The sequence below is a fragment of the Xiphophorus maculatus genome, chromosome 5 (assembly GCF_002775205.1).
Source record: "Xiphophorus maculatus strain JP 163 A chromosome 5, X_maculatus-5.0-male, whole genome shotgun sequence".
NCBI lineage: Eukaryota > Metazoa > Chordata > Actinopteri > Cyprinodontiformes > Poeciliidae > Xiphophorus > Xiphophorus maculatus.
The window spans coordinates 13,183,648-13,208,307 of NC_036447.1; the positions used below are offsets into that span (position 1 = coordinate 13,183,648).

The 24,660-nt window shown below is 40.0% G+C and overlaps 2 protein-coding genes across 5 annotated transcripts in view; one reads left to right on the forward strand and one right to left on the reverse strand.

Annotated features, from left to right (window-relative positions):
* The window catches only part of pds5a (PDS5 cohesin associated factor A), a 28,221-nt gene extending 20,840 nt beyond the window's left edge, over positions 1-7,381 (reverse strand). For 2 of the 4 annotated variants that reach the window (XM_023333654.1, XM_014472005.2), the window contains exons 1-2: positions 7,282-7,381; positions 6,281-6,428 (exon numbers count right to left, since the gene is read on the reverse strand). In XM_023333654.1, the coding sequence (XP_023189422.1) occupies positions 6,281-6,394 (114 nt within the window). In that variant the 5' untranslated portion in view covers positions 6,395-6,428; positions 7,282-7,381. Of the gene's footprint in view, positions 1-6,280; positions 6,429-7,050; positions 7,241-7,281 lie in introns of those variants that run through there. The other 2 variants (XM_023333653.1, XM_023333652.1) reach the window with 2 other exon arrangements.
* An 803-nt stretch (positions 7,382-8,184) lies between these two features.
* On the forward strand, positions 8,185-22,797 carry n4bp2 (NEDD4 binding protein 2). Its single transcript, XM_005807771.3, has 16 exons — positions 8,185-8,872; positions 10,092-11,112; positions 12,192-12,316; positions 12,452-12,540; positions 12,709-12,785; positions 13,152-13,292; positions 15,160-17,549; positions 18,740-18,825; positions 18,925-18,970; positions 19,105-19,280; positions 19,373-19,497; positions 20,209-20,338; positions 20,607-20,783; positions 20,975-21,143; positions 21,547-21,670; positions 21,768-22,797. Exons 1-16 carry the CDS (start codon positions 8,623-8,625, stop codon positions 21,811-21,813), a joined length of 5,172 nt encoding a protein of 1,723 aa, XP_005807828.2. The 5' UTR covers positions 8,185-8,622; the 3' UTR covers positions 21,814-22,797.
* The last annotated feature ends 1,863 nt before the right edge of the window (positions 22,798-24,660 follow it).

Below are 24,660 nucleotides of genomic sequence, written 5' to 3' on the forward strand. Positions count from 1 at the left end.
AATGAGAGAAAGGGAAGACATGGAGCAAAGGTCGCCAGGCAGGGACTCGAACCTGTGACAGCCAAGTTGAGGACTAAGGCCAACATACGGAGGTATGTGGGTTGTGCTTAACCCCTGTGCCACCACAGCACACCCCCATATAATCCATTTTTAAGTGCATTGTAGTACATTAAAAAGTGAAAAGGGCAGGAGGGAAAAACCAAACACATTGTATTTGTAAGTAAGAGTTATTTAGCAACTTTCTCAAACTGACTTTTTCATTAAAAAAAAAAAGAACAAAACCTGACTGATATGACAGAAACAAACAAACTAAGTTTGGGTTTGTCCCACTGCTGCCCACAGAGGTTTCATTCACACCAGTCCATTGAAATACAATCGTTAGAAAGAAATGCTTCGAGCTGCAACTTCCTCTGTGTGTGAGCTGAAACATGGCTGTGAAGCTCCCAACTGCCTGTTGGTGGGGGATGGGCCAGCAGCTCCAACAGACTGCAGAGCGGCACACTCACCCCTACACCCCGGCATTATGTCCACACACACTCCTATCCTCGCTGAGTAAAGCTCTCAGAACAGAAACTCTCCTGTGGACCTTTTGACCTGGAGAGTTTATGCATCTGGAGTCTAATGCCGTTGCTCTGTTTTAGGAGCAAACCAACATTTCAGTGAGCAGATCAGCTAAACATTTGTCCATATTCAAACCACAAAGCCACTTCATGCAAGCAGCTCTGATAACATCTGAGGAACTGTAACGAAACACACTTTCCTGTGCAAGAATGAGGTTAAAGTGTAACACGGCAACCCTTTTATACCTCAGCAGATGCCATTTGGTCCGTTTGAACTTAACAAATAGAATCGATGCAGTTTTTCCATGAAATTACAAGACTTTCATGTTTCTCTTTAGGTGTCCAGTGCAGAGTCTTTCCCCTCAATGTGAGCAGGATCAGACCTTTGTTTTGAGGACTTTTTTTTGACAACCTCAACAACAGAGGTGTTCATCGGTCAGCTTATAGAAAAAAAGCAATGTGTAAACCCTTAGTGCTCACTGATTACTCATTGTTGTGCGACTAATGACTATTAGGCTACAAGTGTGCACACAGTTTTCCTGATATTTCTTTAAGTAATGTCTTACTTCTAAGAACGTTCCAATCTCTGCATCTGGTTGATCTTTATTTAACCTGCCAGCATTTCTCTTTAAGAGCTGTGATAGAAGAAAATACAGCGTTCATAGTGGTTCCTATTGTGCTTGGGGCAGAGTTGGGTGTTTATAACAAGCAGACAAAATGGTAATGGAGTTTTTAAACCATCTGAAATTTGCAATTAGAGCTAGCAGAATTACTAAAACAGGTTGTGTGTTTTCCTCTGAAATTGTACCTTCGCTAGCCACTTTATTAGGCACACTGAGTAGATTTAGACATCTAGACATGGTGAACATAACGTGCTAAAGGCCAAACTGAATGAGTTTGAAGGTGGTGTGGTTGATACAACTGATGCTTAAAACACAATATGTCTAACCTCGAGGTGTTGCAGATTTCAGAAAACTGAGCTTAAAACTCAACACAAGCTCACCAAAATTGAGCAGAAATGATTAGTCTTTAAGTCAGCTGAACCTTCAAATTTTAGGGTCAGAATTTGGTGTAAAACAACACAAAAGCATGGATCCGGTCTGCACCGTGTCAGTTGTTCAGCTACAACCAGAATGAGGATTTTCATCTCTCCTCCTGACCACCTCTTCTGATGGCTGCTTCCAACAGGACAGTGAAATATAGCACATACTGTATCTCAAACCATCTCAAACGTGTTTCTTGAATATGACAATAAGTTCACTAGACTTCATCAACACAGACTTTCACAGTTGCTAGATCTCTATCCAATAGAGACCTCCAGGAGGTGGTGGAGAGTCTGACTTATATTCCAGGTGCAACAAGTCTTTGATCCAAACTTCTCAATTCGGTCCAAAGTTTCTGTGGAATAATTCAGACACTTTCATACATCCATTAAGGGTTTTTTTTTTGAAGCCAAGGTGCTCCAATTAAGGATTAGCAAGGTGCAAAGTTAAAAAGAAAAATCTTCCAGTATTTTCAAATCCACCATGTTCAACGACAGACTGCTCGGCTTTACTCTGGTCAGCCTTCTTGTTACTTTACACTGAATTAGTCTCTGCAGTTGGAGCTCTGGGCTGAGAACGTTGTAACACCCAAGTAGAGGGTGACTCATTTATTTTTGTTCCAACTACCACTACTATTAATAATTCAAAATGATGCATGTCTTTGTATCTAATGCATTTAAAAACAATGTTAGCATATTCACAAGTGGATATTTCACAGCACAATTTCAGTCACTGGTTTAATGAGGTGTAAGCAGCCAAAAAAGAAAGGAAAGTTTCTAGTTTGAACATTAACTGTGTATTCAACACACACTGTCTGCAGCCATACTGGATTTGAAAATCCAAACTGCTTGGCAATCTCTGCCTTTCCCTGGTTGAATTTCCAACTTTATGCTACATTCTTGTTGTATTTCTGACTGGGAACTTGGAAAATTCATCCATGCGTCTCCTTCATTCAGTAGCAACGTCTATACTGAACACATCATGTATAATCACTTCACTGACAGGAAAATGGTCTGAGTTTTTTTTTTTTGTTTCTCACTGGAAACAAAAATGGTCAATGATCAGGCTCTGACCAATGGTCAGGGCCATTTATTTAAACACAAGAATCTGATCAGATTTTGTTTTTCAAAATTGCAGTAATGACCCTTCCGAACTGATGAACCTTTCCTTTAACGAGGCTCAGTCAGCCACAACCCTAGAATATCAACATTCTCACTTTGCATATTTCCTCCACAGCTAACTTCCCATCCAGCTGTTTGCAAATTTGAAGTCAACTGTGGAATGATGCTTTGCGTAGATTGAATGCTGATTGGCTAAAAACACACGCTGAGATGCGATAAAAATAACTAACAAAGAGGAAAAAATTAAACTGTCAAAATATGGATTAAGTGGAAAATTTCTGGAAAGTACACTAATTTGAACTTTGTCAATTATGACATCAGTAATTTATTTAACAGAATAACAATACTCCCAATTTGCATGCCTAAGCTAGACAATCATCTACTTTAGTATTTTGAATTATATTAGCTGTTAATCTAGCCAGACCAGTGGTTTGTTTTAATGTTATACCTGTTACTGTATCACAACTTAAATCTCAAGTCCAGAGAGGTTCCCTTTTCTCTGGAGCAGAGGTTGCTGATATGGGACACCATTTTTTTTAGCTGTGTATAAGTGGAGATATGAACAAATGAATCTATGGGATGACAATATGCAGAATTTATTTACAAGTGAAATAGAGCAACCATCGTCATCTGGTAATCTTACAGTCCCCAGTAGAACAACTGCTTGCTTTAGCTCATCTTAAGCAACCAGCTGCAACAGCAGCAAGAAGTAGTGAACTTGGTGAAAGCAAAAGACTTTCACCCGTTTCACCCGCATCAAAAAATAACAACTTGCAGAAACACAGCTTTCCAACGAGGAAAAAAAGAATTACAACGCCTTATAAAACATAAAAATAAAAGAACCAGATACATGGCAGTTTTAAATCTATATCTTATTTAGATTATGAAAGTCTCAATTGCATCAGCTAGTGGAGAGTTGCACTACTAGACTTATTCTCCTCTGAGAAACTAAAGCATATTGACGATCTCAGATTATGAACCTCCTGCTACTGGCAAACAACATGTACAAAAATATTCGCTTAAAAACTTTCAGGCATCTACTCCTGTTTAAAAAAAAAAAAAGTCTACTTGTAATTAACTGTGTTTTAGCTCACAAATTCACAAATCAACAACTTAAACACCTAAACGCCCCACAGAACATTTTCTGCTATTCTAAGCAACAGCAACTTAAAAAAAAACACATTGTGGTTTTCTAAAAGCTTGTGTTGAACACAATCAGGAAAGAAATTTGACAATGCTGTGGAATGTACTTTAGTGTACAGTGGTGATGGATGTTTGCACTGGGTTTCCAACAAACCTTGACCTCGGCTATGAAGCTGTCTCTAGATATGCCAGACAGAAATTAAACCAACTCCTTCCATTTCAGCTATTTGCACCTTTCTCTACAGCTGCTGATTTTGCAATAAAACAACTTGGCTATAAAGCAATAGAATTCCTTGACAACTTCAGCAAATCATTTTAACCCCAATAAGATGATTTAACATATAGAACATGTTCTGATATATAATCAACAACCTGATCAAATAAAGAAAGCGGATGTACAGCACTTCTATAAATAACAAATTCTGTAATTGCCCCCAGCAAATTCATAGTTCCTAGGTGGGAGAGAGCAAGACTTGAATCAGATAACAATAAGGCTAATCGTACTAAAGCAAAGTAGTTCTGTTTTGTTACGAGCTTTCCAGCCATAAAATGTAATATCAGTTAAAAAATAATTTAAATAAACAATTTGCAGGCACAATGTTAATCTATACACTAAGCCTGCACAACATCGCACTATCAGTGTGCACAATATTCATACTGCAGGACTGTTTGAACTACAATAATTGTTGGCTGGCTAACATATTCCAAGTGTAATCAACTTGAATTTTTCATGCTAACACCATTTGTTGCCTACTTCAGAACAGCATTTATTTTCTAAAGGAATGTTGGAAATAAAAAAATACAGTAAAATATATATATATATAGTGGAAAACTAACATCTCCTGATGAGTGACTAAAGTATCCGCATGTAAATAGTTTCTACCAATACAGAACATTTCCTGCTTAGCCAGGTAAAAAAAAGGTATTTATAATGTGAGGTGAGGTGAGGGGAATCCAAATCATTTTTATTTCCTAAATTCCACAACAATGAGCGAAAGAATACAAGTTTTATATGTTCATGTTTTCAAAATCAGACACTTACATAATACTTCCTCAGTATTTGGTGCTACTGCCCTTGTACAGCATGACTTGGGTCAAATGTTTTGGGTTTTCTTCCACAAGCTTCTCACAATAGTTTGCTGGAGTTCATGTCCATTCCTCCTGTCAGAAAGGCTACAACTGAATCAGGTTTGCAGGCTGCCTCACTTCCACACACCTTTTCTGATCTGTCCACAACTTCTCTATCAGACTGAGATCAGGGCTGGCCATGCCGAAACATTGACTTTATTGTCCTGAAGCCCCACAACACGATGCGTTACAGCCGAGATGGTGTTCCCAGGCTTACAAGAGAAAGCCTTTTTCATCCAAATGTAACGATCGTCATTATGGCCAAACTATCATTTTATCAGACATGTTTCTAGTTCCTTTGCATGTTTTTTTCTTTTGGAGTAATGGCTTCCTCCTCACTGACTGAACTTCCAGGTCATGTTGATACAGAACACATTCCACTGCAGATGATAACAGTGTATTATCAGTTTCAGCAGCATCTTCAGAATGGCTTCATGTCCTGGGGTCAATCTGCACATTTTGGACCAAAATACGTTCATCGCTGGGACACACAGCGGTATGATGGTTGGACATTCCCATCATGTCTATACTTGCGTGTAATTGCTTGAACGGATGAACCTGGCACCTTCAAGCTTTGATAAATGCAAAGAATAAACCAGACTTGTGCAGTCCAATAACTATATCTTGTTTGATTTGTTTAGACCTTCCCATCATGTCAAACAAGAAAGCAGTTTGTTCAAGGTGTGGGCTTAAAATGCATGCACACGGGTGTCTCCAATAAACTCAAAGTGTCTATTAACCTACCATGACATCATGATGTGGGTTTTTCCTAATAGTTTCATAGCTAGTAATCATTCTGTATTACTAGCTTCTGATTTAAAAGAAATTCATGAATAAATCTCTGACATCATTATTGTGGCATTCAGCAAATAGAAATAGTCTTGGTAGTTTTAACTGATCTAAAATGAACAGTGTGGCCTGATTTTACTTCAGACGGCGAGGAGGGAAAAAAGTGTTTCGTTGTTCTGTGTATGTAAATTTCTGGCTTCAACTGTATTAAAAATGCCAATGGTAAAATAAAGAACTGGAAGTTCCTCCTCATGATGCAAAACATCACAACTTTGTATCAGGTCAAATATTATTGACTAGCATACAACTTGATTATTGATCAGTCTGCATATTCATCACTAAGAAAAACAACGGAAAATCTCAAAAGAAGAGAGATTAATAGACTACCAACTAAGGTTTACAAAGTTAGGGAAGTATTGGTATTGTGCGAGAGGCTGGATGCTTTTGACTGGAATTTGAAGTAGCTTTTGAACAGTATGAAACCTTATCAACATACCTTCAACCGTTTGACCACCTCATCGTTGCTTATTTTGTCCGTGATCTCCTTCACTCCAGGAGGATAGAAGATCTTTCCGTCCCCCGCAGGCTTCTGCTGTTGCGGGAACTCCATGCTTGTTGATGTCCACACGGTCTTCTACTGGCCTCTATGGGTCAGAAAACTTAAGTTCAGCACAACCATACTAGTGCACTCAACAAAACCTCGCTTTTCGCATAAATCCCCTGCGGTAATCATTACTTTTCCTCGCTACACCGGATACATCCACACCTGTATACCACAGAGCTTTTCAATCCAGCACATTTATTTGATTAAAAGCTATCACTGAACCGGCATTGGGCATATTATTAGCTTGAATGCTAAGATAGCACAGCTAAACATCAGCTGAATATTTTACCCTAGTGTTTTATACAGCATCACAGAGACACAGGAACTAGTTTGACTGCTATTTCAAGAACATTGTATGTATCTGAAGAGCCATGTTGCAAAAGTCGCTTACGAAAAAGACAGTCGGTGTATAGCCACTGCCATACAACAGTAGTTAGCATTTTGCGGGAAGGAAGTGATGTTAGCCGCGCTAACTGGTTAGCCTACTCTACTAGCCTAGGCCTCAAACTATCCAGGTACCCATCACATCTACGTCCACAGACAATCACAGAGGAAGTCAAGTATCCCTTTATCTTTCTTCAAAACACCAACATTCGTGATTGGTCCTGGGATTTACAACTAATGCAACTACTTTGAGAAGTTTAAAAATACAGCAATTTTACTTGTTACAGTCTTTTTCAACTTCCAAGCATCGGTCCTTACAGCCGCTAGTTTACAGACAGGGCTGCTGCCGCTGGTGCTACCGTCGCCCCTGAGCCTCCTCAGTCACCAACAACTTGCCCCAACGGATGGATCTGAAAAGCCTAACTATTGCAGAATTAATCTATTTTTAGATAAAAAAGCTAAGACCCAAAACCCGGAATACGCCTCCAGCGGCTCTCTTTAGCATTTACCTTCCAATCGGGCCGTTTTAATTCATTAGTCTGACTCAGAGGTTTAGTTTTCGGCACAAAGCTCTCCGTCCGTGTTCAGTCAATGTGCGAAGACTGGGTGCAGAGCGCCCCCGCACGGTCTCAAAGCAGTACTACAACTCCGATGGCGGGAGTCGGAAACAAATAACAGGCGCCATAATAATCGCGGGTCTGGACTCTTTTTTTTTGATGTGTGTCTTTCTGTTTACATAAAATCATAACGTCAAAATGAACGTATTTCAGTCACAACTAAGAGTAACCACAAAGTTCCTGGTAAATTGTTCACACCAGTGTTGCTACTCCTAAAACTATTGAGTCAAGCGGCATTAAAATTATGTTTTGTGAAAACAGCGGCATCCACTGGTGACAGCCATTTTTAATACTATGGGGTGCGCATCATTTTCGTACCCCGGATGCCCTATTTATGTCCACCCTCGAGATCGGCGGTGTGAAGCGTAAAAGAAGTTGTCGAGAAACTAAAAGAAAAAATAAATACTGTCTCAGATTATCAATATGCTGAAACCATGTTTTAAGTGGTAAATTGGTGTCATGCAACTAATTTTGATTAGTCGTTTTAATATTTTATATTTGCCAAACGTTAACAACAATAGAATGACACACAAATGAACAAAGTCTGAAAAAAAAAGGAACCACTACTCATCAAAACCTATGTATGTATTTCTGTATTCATTGTAATGAATAACCTGTAATTTGTATTTTGTTTGGTAAAAATATTTTATAGAAGGACTAAACTCTTGAATCTTGTTTCCCGGGTAAAGAATGAAACGCTCCCGGGTTACTCCCCGGCTGACTGTTATTGAACGCATCCAGTGACGTGATTTGTCACGTACTTGCAACTGCCTTGTACTGCTTTTACAGTTGTGGAATGCATATTTTGCTTTTGTGGTAATAACCTTTTTTTTTAAAAAAATAATGTGCTTTTTGTTTTAGAAGTGCTCCTAAATGGGTTCCTGAATTGTTCACTGGCGATCTTTTTCCACTTCCACTGATGGACACATTTGTCAATGTAGTTTTTAGGGAATGTTTTTAGTGGCTTCGTGGTCTTTTGAGCGACGACAGGAAAGAAAAGAAAAGCTAGAAGTCCAGCTTTTATTTTGAAGTCACTATTTCCAGCCATCCCTTCCAGAAATGCAGTAGCCAAGAAGTTGTCATTTCCGACGTCGCTACCTCCACCACTTGGAGTGCTGTTGGGGACCAAAACCTTGAATTTCTGCACTCCGGTGGATGTGATAGTAGCATGTTTTTACCTTCGAGCCTCTCTCTTGTGACTCCCGGGTCTCTCGTTAGCTGTGCTAGCAGCTAATGAGAGCAGTCGGTGGCAGTAGCTCGGCTAAGGTAATGCCTCGGAAAAAGAAAAACGGCCAGAGCCCAGCCAGGCAGCCCCACGGGCCACCCGAGGGAGGACGACCCGTGGGCTACCCAGCACCTCAGAGATATGACTTCCATCAGAGCAGCGCCGAAAAGGAGAACATCCTTAAAACAATGCAGGAGATGTTTTCACATCTGGACCCAGAGGTTATACACATCGTGCTCTCTGAGTGCGACTTTAAAGGTACCAAAAAACACACGGAACCTTCGCTGTCCGACCTGCTGGTTCAGGTTGTAACTAGGCTAACCAGTTAGCTTCCTGACTAAGACTTAAGCAGCAGTAGTGGTAGGTTGAAGCGTACAAACACAACATTATTAACTGGACCTTTCTCATGATAGTACCAGGTCAGTAATGTAATAAATTACAGCCTCAACTTCAGCTGCAGTAAGTTCAGTAAACCCATGCTCCCTCCTCCACCTGTTGCCACTAGAAGCTACATAAATACGAACTCGTCACTAGAATATGAATGACGCATCATGTTTGTTTTCTTGACAGTCCACCAAAAACAATATTTAGTGTTTATTAAGCAGAATTTACTTGTAAATATTATGTCCAAGGTTTTATGGGGCCTTGGGCATCATTCTGTTTGGGATCTTCAGACCACTGTTGTTGTTAAGTATAATAACAACACAGAACTTTGTTTAACATTGTCTATTCTTGATCGTTGTGGATTGTACTTTTAACTAGAGACAAACATCAGAATTTTGTGGCAGATTTCTGTTTTCTATAAAATTTAAACACTTTGATACTGATCTGAGCCATTTAAAATTTATTTTTATTTCTTGTATATTTGGAGAAAAAGTGACATAGGTATTCCAGGGAAAGAGAATGTGGACTTTCTACACAATGTTTTGTGACTTAGCAATCATAGCACATTATTGATACTACAATAGGACACTGACTCTTATTGACATATTAAAACCTGTAGAACAAAGAGAGCTATTGTGGTGGAGGTTAATTAACAGATTGGAAGAGCAGATAATTTAATTTCTGACCAGCAAGTCAATGATCAGGGCAAAGTTCGCCTGCAAATCTCCCTCCCTAATCTCCCTCTGCATTTAACACAGCGTGTTTTATAGTTAAAAGCAACAGGAAATCCTTATATTCTGTGTAGAATCAAATGTAATTTTTTTGTCACTGCAAAATGACTGCACTTTGCAGTTTTATTTAATCAGTAGCACTCAGGATGAATGATTTAGGAAGGCAATTGGTTGAAATAAATTGCAGCAATAAGGTTATTCTCTAACATACTAATTTGGTAGCATTTGTGTTTGGTGTATAGTGTTTCAAAATAAATTTGATAGAGTTGGGAATAAGAGCACAAGTTTTATTGTTTGTGTTATCTAACAACTATGGTCAACATTTCATCCTTCACTAATATTTGTATCCGTATCTGCCTTAGTTGAAAATGCAATGGACTCTCTGCTGGAGCTGTCTGGTGCAGCTGAAGGCGTGACCCCACAACCTCCTCCTGTCTCTGGCTTCGAGCGCACTGCTGCAGCGTTGCTCAGCCCGCATCATTTTTCCCAACCGAATCCCGATGGACATCCCTTCGGGACGGCACATTGCTCCTCCTCCCTTTTATCTACAAACCTGCTGACGGAGGACCTGGACCTGCTCATCGATCGAGAGCTGGAGACGCTAACCGAGCAGCGAGATGTCAAGGACGAGACGCCTGGCAGCGTATCATCGTCTCTCCCTTTATTCCCTCCTCCTCCTGCTCCTCAGCAGGCGCTCCCAGAGCTGCTTCAGAGCAGCATGGAAGCTGCATCCAAGGAGCGCTTTACCACCCAGACGTCCCTGTCGGGCGGACAGGTGGAGGATTGGTCTGGAGTTTCCTCTCCCCTGAACCAGCTCAGCACATGGGGAGATGAAGTCCTGGAGACACAGAAGGATGTGCTGGATTTTACACACCTGACAACAGAAAGCTATACAGACAAGTCTAAGCCCCCATTGGACCTAGCAGCGTCGGGACGTCCCTCTGCTTTCCAGGTGTATAAAAAGCAGGAAACATCTAAGACTGTTCCAGAAAGTACCGCACCCACATACTCAGATTCATTAGCCACCGGAGCCAGATCCAAAGCGAGTCTACTAAATAGCAACCCACATGGCTATGGGTCATCATCCTGGAACTTGGGTGCACCAGAGTTCTGCCGTCAGGTCCAAGGAAGCCAGAGGCCAACCTTTATCACCCCCGTGGCTCAGGGACCCTCCTGTTGGCTCAGCCCTTCCAGACTTGCCTCCCCCTGGCTGAACACGGGCCCCATCAGTCAGTCACCTCTCAAACCTTCTGCTGTCCTCAAGTCTTGGGCCCTTTCAGCGGCCCCACAGGCCCCTGCTCTCCACAGCAGGCTGCAGTTGCAAGGAAAGGTGCTTGTGCTGCTTCGTGGTGCTCCAGGCTCTGGCAAGTCAACCCTGGCAAGGTAAACATGCTGTGATACTTTGACTGTAGTCACCGTAGTTGTACGTGTGTGTATTTTTTTCAAATTACTGCTATTGACTCGTGACTCCGAATTCAGAGCTATTAACTAAAACTATGACAGTGTATTGTCTTGCCTCTTGTGCTCTGTACCAATAAATCAGATTCTCACATTGTAACTACAGTTAAACATAGAGTTCTTGCTTTTTTGGCACCTCAGATGAGAGTTAAAAAAAAGACAGATTTATTTATTTTAACCTACAAGTTCCCTTGCTATCAGTGGACATAAAGCTGATTTTCTTCACCTCTGTTCTGGCTTTCTGGAACAAAACCTATTCTTTAGAAAATTCAGTAGAAAAACTGGTGACAAGAAGAAAACTATCTTCTAGAACCATCAGGGTTCAAGTAGGGACCTTTATTCAGCCAGACATAACCTACAGGCAGAACAATGCAGTGAGACAATCCAGGAATTTACTGACTCAAGTGTACGATGACCTCACCTTGTATACCTTCTTGAGTATGTAAGGTTATATTAGCTGGTATAGAAGAAGGTGTTTACCTTAACCATTCTTTTTTCTGGCATAAAATAAACAAATAATTAAAGAAAAAGACATTATATTGCAAAAAATGTCATAAGACGGCGTTAACTGTAGCAAAGGATGTATCTAAGCTAAAAAAATACTTCTCACATCAACATGTAGAAAGCCCAGTCCTTTCTGCTTGGTTTAACATCAATGCAGTGTAGAGCTAATCTGTTTAATTTTTGGATTAACTGATTAATAATTGGGCAGTAAAAAGTGCTTCACAGGAGATTTTTTCAGACAATTTAAACCAGATGATGCTGAAACTATGATGTTCTGGGTAGAACATATTTGCAGACAAAGGTTTAGCATCTTAAACTTAAAATGTATATACATATTTTTTTTTTTTACAGTTTTGGCTTTTACTGAACCGATGTCTGAACCCAGTCTTAGTCAGATGTGACTAAAACAGGTCTGCTTAATTAGACTGGTGAATTGGTGAATTTCTGCTGCAGGAGTCACTTGAATGTTGCATCAGCCATGAATATGTGCATCTTTGCAGAGCCTTGTTGGAGCATAACCCAGGCGGAGTCGTGCTTAGCACTGATGACTATTTCAACCACGGTGGAAGGTACCGATTTGACCCCATGGTACTGGGGGAGGCCCACGAGTGGAACCATAAACGAGGTCATTCACACAACATTCGCATGCACGTTAATATAAAGTACAACATTTTATACGTCTTAAGATTGAATGTGAGTGTTTTGTTTTTTTACCCTAGTTTCTGTTTTTCCTGTTTTGCAAATGGAAATTGTTTCACAGCCAGGGAGAGTTTTGAGCGTGACATCAACCCCATCATCATTGATAACACCAACATGCAGGGATGGGAGATGAAACCCTACGTGGTTCAGGTCAGTTAGCTTGCAAAGAAGTTAGTAACCTCTTTGTCACAGTGCACTGTGACAAAGAGGTTACATAAGGTGGGAGAGTTGATTATTGAAAGAAAAGCTTATAAATAATGGATTACTTACAATTGTGTTATAAACTGCAGATAATCAGCAGTGTGCTGTCTGCTTTAGGCGCTGAAACACGGCTATAAGGTGTTGTTCAAAGAGCCGGACACTTGGTGGAAATCCAAGCCCAGAGAGCTGGAGAGGTAAGAGACAGTAGGACGTCTGCCATTTAGTTTATTATGAACAATGTCAGGTTTCCTTCAGTGTATTATGAGCCTGGTGGGCCACCAGGCTTAGTTTTATAAATTTATTAATAGTTTTTTTTAATGATTGCCTCTTTTAAACTTTTTAGTTGGTGTTTAGGTATTTACTCCTCAAGTTTTCCTAAAATTCATAACCATCAAATGATATTTTAAAATTTTCTGTCAACTTTAAAGAATTTTTTTACTCAAAAACATGACAGGAGGCTGGTTGACTGACCTTGGGTCCTGAGCTCTGGGCTTTGCAAGTTTTCTGGGGGAAACACTGAATGTTTTGTAATTTTGCTATCTGTGTGTGTTAATTTGCAGGCGTACCGCCCATAACGTACCTGTTGAAACAATTCGCCGGATGCTGAATGGATACGATCGCTTTGTCACGGTTCAGTCCATTATGAACTCACACATGCCTGAGTTTAAACCGGCTCTTCTGCAGGAGAACTGCCACTCACTGTGAGTGATTATTCAAAACATTTCACTGTTTGGCTTGAAAGTAATGTTACATTGAAGTTACATTCTTTCATTGTGGATTGGAACCTGAATTAATAACTTGTTAGTTATTGTTTTCTCAGAATAATAAGGAACAAGTATTTTGACTTAAGATCTACTGTAGAAAAAAATCACTTTGCACTTATGTCACATTATAGCCACACATTTCAAGACATTTTATGTGACAAGCCTATTCAATGTAGCATTGCAAAGTTAAAAGGAATTGATAGTTTTAAAAAGAATTTAATTGAACCCAGTCCTTCCTCTTTAGTTCTGGTTTTATGTTTTTTTTGGAAGATGAACCTCCACTCCAGTCTTCCAGCATTGCAGTTTGCATGGTGTGTTCAAAGTGAAGTGTAGAATTAGTTTTCTGTCAAACAACGCTTTGCATGTGGGCCTGATATGACATTTCGGTTACCCATGTGTTTGCTTTGTCCCAATAAATGGCTTGTGGCCAAACTGCAGGCAGGGTTTCTTATGGCTTTCTTTAGGCTCTTCCATTAAGTCCAAACTCAAATATTTTCCCTGTTGGCAAATTCTCCTGCTAGAGCTGTGGATCTCCACAGTCATCATAGACCCCTTGGCTGCTTCTCTGACTATGGCTCTTCTTGTCCACGCTGTCAGTTTAGGACAGTCATGTCTTGCCAGGCTTATTAGTTGGGCCATCCTCTCTTCATTTTCAGATAATTACTGAGCCCTATTAGACGTTCAAGCTTTGGGTAATTTTCAGAACCGAATCCTGCTTTGAACTTCTCCACATCTGTTCTCTGACCTGTGTGCTATGTTCCTCAGTCTTTATGATGTTGTTTGTTCACTAATGTTCTCTAAAAAAAAACCTGAGGCCTTCATGGATCAGCTGGATTTATACTGAGATTAAATTACAGACATATGGACTTTATTTAATGACTGAGATTTATAAGGATAATTGGTCACACATTTATCCGGGATGACCAGAGTAAAAACGATGCAATCCAAATGGACAACTTTTCTCACAAATCACTGTGAAATAGTTTATTACATAAAGTCCCAATAAAATAGATTGAAAACAAATGTGAAAAAGCTTAAAGCTTCACTAGGTATATTATGAACAATATGTTTTTTTTGTTGTTTTTTTTTCACATATTTGTTAAAACTCATTATGTCAAAGCAGTACAGAATAAGACACAGTTTTTTGAAAAAACTGAGCTACTCTGCCTTCCCCCAGTGGTCCTATTACCATCTGCAGAAATACACAACTCGGTCAGAAATAACCAATGAGAGCCAGGAAGAGGACCTTAGCGCTGTCAATCATGCTCATGTACTCTGCTCACATCCTCCCTCTTGCTCTTTGCTACATTACAATTTCTTTGTGATTGCAGAACCTGCCACAAATGCTCAGGATCATTAGTATGGCCATCGATGACAGCAGATAAACAGTTTTCCTGGAATGTTAAGTTGTTTCTACGTCATATTTAGAACACTGAGCAGCAGATAGATGAGCATGAGTGACAGCGCTAAGACCTGTCTCTTGGCTCTGATTGGTTGCTTTCTGCAGACAGCACCGATGATGGTAGCACTGGGAGAAGGTGGAGGAGGTTGATTTATTTATTTTTTCACCGATTATTTTTCTCATATTATACTGTCATGACATTATGATTTTAATAAATATGTAAAAAAACAATATCTAGTTTATAAAAGTTACACACCGCAGCTTTTAGGAGTAAGAAGACTAAGGACAGTTTCTTTTAAGCAGGTAAATTGTAAATCTCATTTAATCTTTTTAAAACTTGCAGCATATTAATGTACATTTGTGTTCATACATCAACAACATCCCATCCTATCTTTTTTGTAGGCCTGGCTCTGCGGACACGCCCTGTCCAGACCTGGTAGATCGGTCCAGACTGAATGTGGAATGTAAAAGTTTCCACCCTCAGCTTTATTCGTCTCTCCCTGACGTGTCGTCCATCAGTGGCTCCGAAGACGCTGGAATGCCTGATGACGCTTCTTGTGAATCCACCGAGTCGCTCGACCTCCAGCTGCTAGGAAAACAAACCAGCAGGCCAGACGCTTTTGATGCAGAGGATATTTATTCGGGTGAAGTGCATTCTGAACAGAATCCCACTAAAAGAGAAGGGAGAATCCCAGATTGCATTGTGGAATCTGTGATGAATGAAGACCACTCTGATGAAGTTCCTGTGGCGTTCTCTGAATCTATTGCACAAAGAGTGAAGAGGGAAAGATCACAAAGGTCTGGTTTTGACCAGACAGAAGCTGCGGACCTTGTTAAAGATACCAACTCATCAGACAAGGACACTTCAACAGATGAGCAAGCAGAGGAGGAGATGGTGGGGAAAGGAGAAGAAAAGAGGAACTCTGAGATGCTTGACTTTGTTGGAGACTGGCCCTCTGAAGAGTCTCTTCAGCAGCGACTGGTGAAGAGAGGAGAGAGGCATACAGCGACACAAGGAAAGAAAATAGGTGATGATGAAAAATCAAAGATTGTAAAATCAGGCCCGGATATAACCGAGTTGCGGAAGCTTCTTGACCTTATTCAGACCGGTGTGGTCACAGATCAGATGAGTTCATCCTGCTCACTCTCTCCCAGCTCCGGGGAAGAGCTTGAGAAACAGGATGAAGGTGGCAAGGTGGAAAAAGTTAACAAAACCGAAGAGAGGCAGCAAAACCGGAGCAAACCTGGCTTACCTGACTGCGTTCAGGACTGGAAAGCAAACGAGTCACATAACAGCACAGGTTGTTGCGAAGGAGTCGAGAGTGAAAACAAAGCGAATACCAACACCGAAAGGATCTCTGATTCTTCAGAAACTGGAAAAGAACTACTGGAGCCAACAGATGTATGCAGCGATCAAGTTGGAAACAAAGACACAGATCTGAAAGAAATTCGCAGATCCCAGGGCGCCGAGTCGAATATGAGACAGGTTAGTGAGGGTCCTGAAAGTCCGGCGTCTGAGTTATTTGTAGAAGCAGAAAGTTTTGGCAGCAGTCAGGAAAAAAAGCAGCGACAGGGTCGGAGATCCGGGAAGCAGTGCAAGTTGGCCCTCACCTTCTCTCACAACTCTTCCATGAATGATTCAGACTGTTCAAACACTGCTGCTGAAAATACGGACACCAAAAATATCTCAAATTCTGATGCCAAAGCGATCAGTTCTGATCTGAAACCGGATTTGGACCTGCTCTGCCCGTCCCGCCCTGAGCTACCAACCGCCTTCGCTTCAGTAGAAACGAGCTGCTTCTGTCAGACGGAACCGCAGGACTTCGCTCTTCTCTGGCGTCTCAACCGTCGCCACGGCCCTGATGGCGCTGTCGTCAGCGGACACTCCGGCAACGTCCGGGTTTTGGAAGGAAACTCTTCTAGTTTTGTGCCGTGGCTGTCCTCCACAGCATCTGCTGTGAACTCATCCAGCGTCACGGAGGTGCCATACCGGGTGGTGCACGAGAAGGGCACCCAGCTGGAGGAGAAGGAGCTTGGGGTGACTCAGAACCGGCTGGAGAGCTTGCGCATTCTCAGCCGCCATTTTAAACTCGTTAGTTTTGATACGTTAGAGGATCTGTATGACAAGTGCAGTCAGGACTTGGAATGGACCACCAACCTCCTGCTGGACTCTGGAGAGAGGTTCTTCCGGGATGAAGATTGTGATGACATCCAACCATCCAGCCGAGCTGAAGCTTTGAGTGAGGTTTCAGACACTGGTGAATGTCTGGAACCAGTGAGGGAGTGTGAGTCTAAAGGAGAAGTAACTGGGGCTAAAGAAGCAGCACAGGAGTTGACTCACGAGACAGAAAGGGTGTCAAACGAAGGTAACAAAAACGCTGACATACCATTTGGAGGGGGATCAGTTTCAGTTATAGACGATGAGCAATCAGAACCAGCTTCTGACCAAGAACCGGTTCCTCACACAGAACCTTCTCCTCCTGAAGCAGTCGAACTGGAGCGCAGTTCCGACACCGACCTCTTGGTCACAGATGCTGATTTCGAAGACGGAGCTTGGGGCGGGAGCGTAGACATCTTAGACTTTGAAACTGAAACCACCGATGATATCGCGAGCATGGATGAGATCAACCGGCTTCTGCAGGCTGAGCTGGAAGAGATGGAAAGAGAACAAAGTCAGAGGAAAGCAGAGAGGCAAAGCCAACATCTGAACATCCAAACCGTGGAGCTGAAACTCTCCACAGAGCTGGCACTGCAGCTAACGGAGCTGTTTGGTCCTGTCGGAGTAGACCCAGGTAATTTACATGCAGGGAGCTCACTGTGCTTACTTGAAGCTGAAATAACCATCTAAAGTGCAGGATAAGAGTACCTGTTTCATGCAGTGGCATGCAAAAGCATTCATACCCCTTGAAATATGTTGATAATAAAAATATGAAATATGTGGTGTGCATTTGTACTCTGGTAAACATTCAAGAAGCCTATATTAACTCTGTAGGAGCTGCAGAGATCCACAGCTCAGGTAATACAATCTGTTGGCAGGACAACTAATATTAATACACTCAACAAATTTGTCCCCTGTTGAAGAGTGGCAAGAAGAAAGCGATTACTTAAACATGTGGAAGAAGTTTCGCTGGTCAGATGAGACCAAGACTGAACTTTAGACCTACATGTGAAACTGACACAGTGCAGCACCTACAACTAGAGCTGCACAATATTTCAAATATCAGTTGTCATTGTAGTATCAAAGGAAATGTAATCCACTATTGTATGTGGCGTATTATCCATTCACACTCTGCACGCCAAAACTTAAGTTGGCCATTTGGATGGCTTATGACTGAACAACCAGATGTGTAATTATCATTGCTGACATAAACCTCAAAAAATGGATTGAAAGACAGAAAAGGGCAATATGTATTGTTTTTAGCTGATATAATCACAAATGCTTTCCTGATATTCAGCTTGACCTTGTAAACAGCATCCCTAAAGTGAAACATGGTGGCGGCAGCATCATTCTGTGCAAATGCCGGTCAGAGTTGATGGAAATATAGATGGAGTTACAGACAAGAAAACTTAGTTGCTGCGAAATACTGGAAATTAGCTTCCTATCAGGTTCAGGGACCATAACAAACAGAGTTACAATTAAATGGTTTAGTGGAAACTATATTCATGTGTTAGAATAACCCAGTCAATACCCAGATCTAAATACTGTGGAGAATGTGATTTTCAGAGACATTCTACATCCAGTCTGACTGAGCATGATCTATTTTGCAAAGATGAATGTCAAAAATATCAATAAAAGCTGTAAGTTTACTGCAGTGGAAGGTGGTCAGTCAAAGTATTGACTCAAGGGGAGATGAATGCAAATGCACACTTTTGTCATATTTTTAATTGCATAATTATGAAAACCATGTACACTACAACTATGTGCAGTATTCTGTGTATCTGCCACATTAAACCCCATTGCATCTTATTGGTTGTCCGTTAGGCACATGTTCAGCGGATGACTTTGCTGTGCTGATGGACCTCAATCTGGCTAAACTTCTCCACCAAAAGTGGAAAGAAACTATTCAGGTTAGATTAAATCCTGCAGAAAAATAAACACCAGCACTTCTGTCAAGATCTACCATTGTGCATCTGTCTCTCTTTTAATAAATGTACTTTATTTTTCAGGAAAGACAAAGACAAGCAGCTCTATCTTTCCAGCTGCTCGAGGAAAGTAAGTAGCAGATATTTTGAAGCAACAAACAAACTCTAAACACAATAAATGTACCTGCTAGTATTTTGCAGGCTTAGTGTAGTTATTTTATGGCTCTTAAATGTGAATTTTTAATTGTTTACGTGTTCCACAAGAGCAAACACATCCAGGTAGTTCTCCGATGAGCAAAAATGGCGACGTGTCACTGGCCGGCCAGCCAGACTCCAGCTCTCGGATCCCGTTTATGGATCACTGGAATGTGTCCCGTCCACACGTCTCTCTTAGAGACATCATCAAAGAGGAGCAAGTTCTGCAGGCAAACATGCAGAAGGTATCACAACACCACAAAGGTGTTTATAACATGTGACCCTACGGTTGTTCCTTCACATTTCCATTAACTCTGTCTGGCCGCCTTTCTTTCAGACCAGACAGAGTCGCGTTGACCTCCATCGCTGGGATGGAGCTACATTGTTGAAGGAGAAGCAACTTTACCAACTTTTCCCCACAATCGACAAGCATTTTCTGCAGGACATCTTCAGAGATCACAAGTATGAAAAGAATATGTTCATTCTTGTAGGGCTGTTGTGCAATGGTAACATCATGTAAACAGTTGTCTCTTCCTCTTTAAAAGACATAGTCATTGTTCAGCTGCTTCTACTTTTTATTTTCTTTGGAATTTATTCTTATGTGGGTCTGCAACTGACAATTATTTTACTAATCAATTTTTCTATCAATTATTCTGATAATTGATTAATCGGACAAAAAAATGTGCACATTCTGCAGATTTTTTTATTTAACCATTTAAGCCTTTTTTTTAATACGATATTAGCCATACATTAAAAATGAAAATGACAAAATAATTAAATAATTTTTAAAAATAAGAACCTAAAAGTTTTATTGCATAAAGTGCAATAACCTAGCATTTATTTAATACACTTGGTTATTTGTAGCATCTGTAGCTGACATGTGAAAAGTCCTAATTACTGCTCTGAGTGTGTTTTTCTTTCAGCAAATGCCCCTTTTTATAGTCTGTCTACGTCAGTTAATGAATAATCAATTATTACATTAGTTGGCAATTATTTCAATAATCCATCCATTAAGATTAATCGTTTCACTCCAGAAATCAAGGAAAATGAAAGCTAAAATCCCTGATCCTTTTTACAACCGAAGAGGACAAACAGCATTTCCAGTATTCCACCAAACTACTGCTCCGTAACTGCTGGGAAGTCATGGGGTTTTTTTTTTGTTCCTTTGCACAGTTACAGTCTCACCCAGACTGAGCTGTTTCTACGCTCTCTTCTCAACGAGGATGAACCTGTGAAGATGGTTGTTGCACCGGAAGCTCCTCGGTCGGACCAGCACAGAGCAGCCAGCAAGGAAAGGGAAAAGGTGCAAATTCCTTTGGTTTAAAAGCTTTTTATGAGCATCTTTTGCTTTTTTTTTTTTTTTTTGATTTGGCTCTCTAGAGGCTTGTTAGAAAACCATTACCCTGAAGACAAAAATATACATTTATAGTTATTTGTCTTGTTTTAATTTATTGAATTTCATTATAAGCTACTTTACATCTGTTCATTCTTTGAATTATCCCATAAAAAGCTTCATTATTGATGGAAAACAACATAATGTGTTCCCTTCTGTTTTTGCTTCATCCAAACAGAAGCAGAAGTCGTTGGCGTCTGCTGTCCCCAACTATCAGGATACAGATGATCCAGAGTACGAAGACTTCAGGGCTGAGGCCAACCTTCAGAGGAGGCGACAGCTTGAGAACTTTGCGAAGGCTGCAGAAGCTTTCAGGCAAGGTCGCAAAGAAGTGGCTTCGTTTTACGCACAGCAGGTAAAAACAGGAGGCGAAGAATATATATACTGTATATATACATATATATATATTTTTTTTTTATTTTAAAATTTCCTTTTGTGGGATTGTCTTTTAGTATGTCACAAATGAAAATGTTGGTAATCATTGAACTATCCACCTAAGAGTAACATTTTTATTTACTTCCTGTTTTGTATCTGCTCTGGCCTTAGGGACACTTGCACGGCCAGCGGATGCGTGAGGCCAATCACAGAGCAGCGGTGCAGATATTTGAAAGAGTCAACTCATCACTGCTGCCCAGAAACATCCTGGACCTTCATGGGCTGCATGTGAACGAGGCCTTAGAGCATCTGGCTCAAGTACTGGAGGAAAAAACTGCAGGTTAGACCAGTGTTTTGAAAGTTGGATGGGATTTTCAGCTGACAGTAGAAAGGCGTAGTAGTGTGTGAATGATCTGAAATATTGATTTTTTTTTTCTTTAGGAAAAACCATTTTAGAAAAGTAAATTTATGAAAATGTATCATGTAAGTTTTAGCTTTGAAATGGCACAAAGATTGCAGGAGTAGCAACCTTTTCAAAAAGTTACTGAGAGAATTCGAATGATTTATTGCATTTGCACAAAATACGGTTTAAAAAAATATTTTTAATCATTAAAATCTTAGCATTAAGTCTTGTTATTGTCCCTGCTCTACAGTTCTTCAGTTACGACTACGTTGTGGTGCGAGCGTGCTCCTGTTAACAGTAATTTGTGTGTTTTGTTTCTCTTTGGCCTCTTTGTGAACAGAGTGCGAGCAGGGTCTGTGTCAACCTCAGCTCTCTGTCATCACAGGAAGAGGGAACCACAGCCAGGGGGGAGTGGCCCGCATCCGGCCCGCTGTCATAGACTACCTCACCAACAAGCACTACAGGTACGGATACTCTCACACGACACACACACAAAATCACGCAAAAGGAAGAGAGACGTTAGTCTTCACCCATAGATTCTCCCGTGTGTGTTTCTGTCAGGTTCAGTGAGCCAAAGCCAGGCCTCGTGTTGGTCTCTTTGAAGTGAAAAGACCCGGTTTCTACTGCTGCGAACCAGAACTCTCTTCATCTCTCGCTCTCGTTTTTCAGTGCTACAGTTTATATAGTGGGTAAAAGCTCAGTAAATATGTGTATTCATTTGATGTAAATACCCCTCTTCATCAGTCCTGCACCTACTAAAAAGACAAAAAGTCATATATTTACTGAAAATAATTTTAATCCGTGTCACCTTATATGAAGGGACTCCATTGGTATTAAACAGAAATAATTTATCTGCCAGTAAAATGGTTGAAAGCGTTTACATTTTATTATAAAATTTTCTATGGTGTATTTTTACCTCCTATATGTTTTAGATTTTGAAGTTTTCAGACTCCGTGGAGTCATGTTTGAGCTCCACTGTTCATGTTTTGCCTATCTTTAAATCAGTTATGATGCTTTGTGCTTAATGGAGGCTTCCCTTGCTGTGTTGATGTAAGACGTTATTTGAGACACAGTTAATGCCTTAAACTTGATGTTCTTTTACATGGTTTTTACAAAGTCAGCGGCTTTAAAGAAGATGCAGCTTTTCCTCTTGATTATAGTTTTACAGACACCACATGCTATGTTTTAAGCTTCACAGATCCGGCTCTGTGAAACAGATTGAGCAATCTCTGCTGTTGCTTCTGAAGGCAGCTGCCTCCTTAACAGAACGTTTTTATAACCCGTCGTATTTGTGAGAAAGGTTAGCTGCTAACACTCAAACTCAGGTGACCCGGTGTGTCGGCCGTTTTCAGCTCATTCCTTGTAGCTTTTAAAATGTCTTTTGCCGAATGTCATACCAGCTGTCTTCCAGAGGATACTATTTTTAATTTAAAAAAGTTAAATTGCCTTCTTATTTTTCTAAAAGCAGTTCACTTTTGTTGTTTGTATATATTATTGTGAGCACACTAAATCAAAAGATGAATGTATTTTTTAGCCAATGTGTACAATTTTACAGAGCATGATATTTGTGAAATAAATCTATTTGTTTACATGTACTTGCATGTGTTTTCATTTCTGGATGTGTTTGATTGTAGTCTTCTTTCAGAGAGTTTCTGTTAAACAACAGGGCCTTCCACAATTATTGGTACCCCTTGTAAAGATGCATAATCTTTTACTGCAGTTTGTTACACAAAGAAGTTGACGAAAAATCTAGCCTTTAAAAATATCTCTTTTTTTCAGCAAAATCATTAGTCCCATAGCTGTTGGTGGTGCTACCAAATCACTTAAACTACATGCAGTAAATTACTTTTTATTTATAAGTATACTGTGACAGACCCTCTATCCAAGCTGCTCTTTAAAATAGGAAAGACAAGGAAACATGCAATGGTGAAAATCATACTTTTTCTTTTATCCTTATTCACTTAGGCTTAAAAAATCAAGGCAAGAAATAATACTTTTTTTTTTTACAAATGTACCCATTCCAGACTTATTGGCATGTAGTTTTTATTTTTTATCATTGACTTCCTGTTTCCCATTGGTATAAATATAACACAAAGCCAATTTGTCTTCTCTAAATGCGAAAGACAAGAGAACATACAGCACAGTAGTCTCACACTAAAAGTAGATTTGCTTCTAATGGCATGAAGATCACGCGTTAAAAGTTTACAAAGCAAAACCCATGCCACTACTATTGGCACCCCTAATTATTATACATGTAATACATGCTTTTCAGTTTCCCTGGATTAAAAATATTAGGTGAAATGGAGGCCCATTTCTCTTAAATACTTTTTAAATCGGGAAAGACGAGAGAAGATGTCAATGGAGTTGGACTGTAAAAGGCTACAATAAAACAGTTACTTGTTACAAAGTTACAGCAAAAGTTACAATTTTTAAAGGTTGTGACAAGCAAAATGTGTATCTTGGCACATTATTATGTGCCAAGATAAATGGTAATCTTGCCACCATGCAACATATTAAGTACAAAATTAACATACCTCCACAAGCTCACAGTTTAAGGTCTTCAGCAAAAAGAGTGACATTATAGGTTCACCAAGTAACTTTAGGTGTGTTTTTTTTTTGACTTGACTTAATACAAACCTTTCAATTTGCAAAGTACATTATTGAATTTCCACCTTGAGGTACATAATTTAAAATGTGAGAGAGAAAAATTGAGGATAGCAAAGACACATCGCCTCATTTAGGAATTCAGCACATTAGAAAAATATTGACTTTATTGTTTCATTTTAATGTCATACCAACATTTCTGAAAGAAATGTTTGAAAGGACTTTCACAAGTTGTGTGCTACAAGAGTATTATAGCGACTACTGCATGAACTCACAGGAAAATGACACTTTCTTGCAAATTTCACTGATACTTTTTGTACACACTTTAAGGAAAAGTGTTAACCTTAGGACTTGATATGCGGGCTTTAATATAAATACTGCACTCTTTGTGAAATACCTCAATAATCCAGCAGATGGCAGTAATTCACCTTTACAAAAACTATACAGTAAAGTAACAAATTTAGCAATTTTGTAAATCAGTTTTCTTTTGCTTCAATGACAATTTTACAGTCTAATTGTGAAATTGTCTAATTGTGCTACAACTTGTCTCCCACTTTAAAGCATGCAACTGAGACGAACAATATTAAACAGAGGAAAAACGGCACCCGGAAATGCATTTTCAGTCCTATTTTGATTGTTTAGTGGACCTTTTACACATAGTGCAGCTACTTAGATGCACCAAGTCTATCTTATTGGAATAACAAACTATTTATTATGTAGCATTAAAGGGTTGTATACCATTTATAGTCTATAATTTGACATGACAGGGCTTTTCCCCCCAATAGTTTACAGCTTTTTCCACTGTCAAAATTTACTCCTGGCATTAACAGACCCAGTTTGACCACTGACT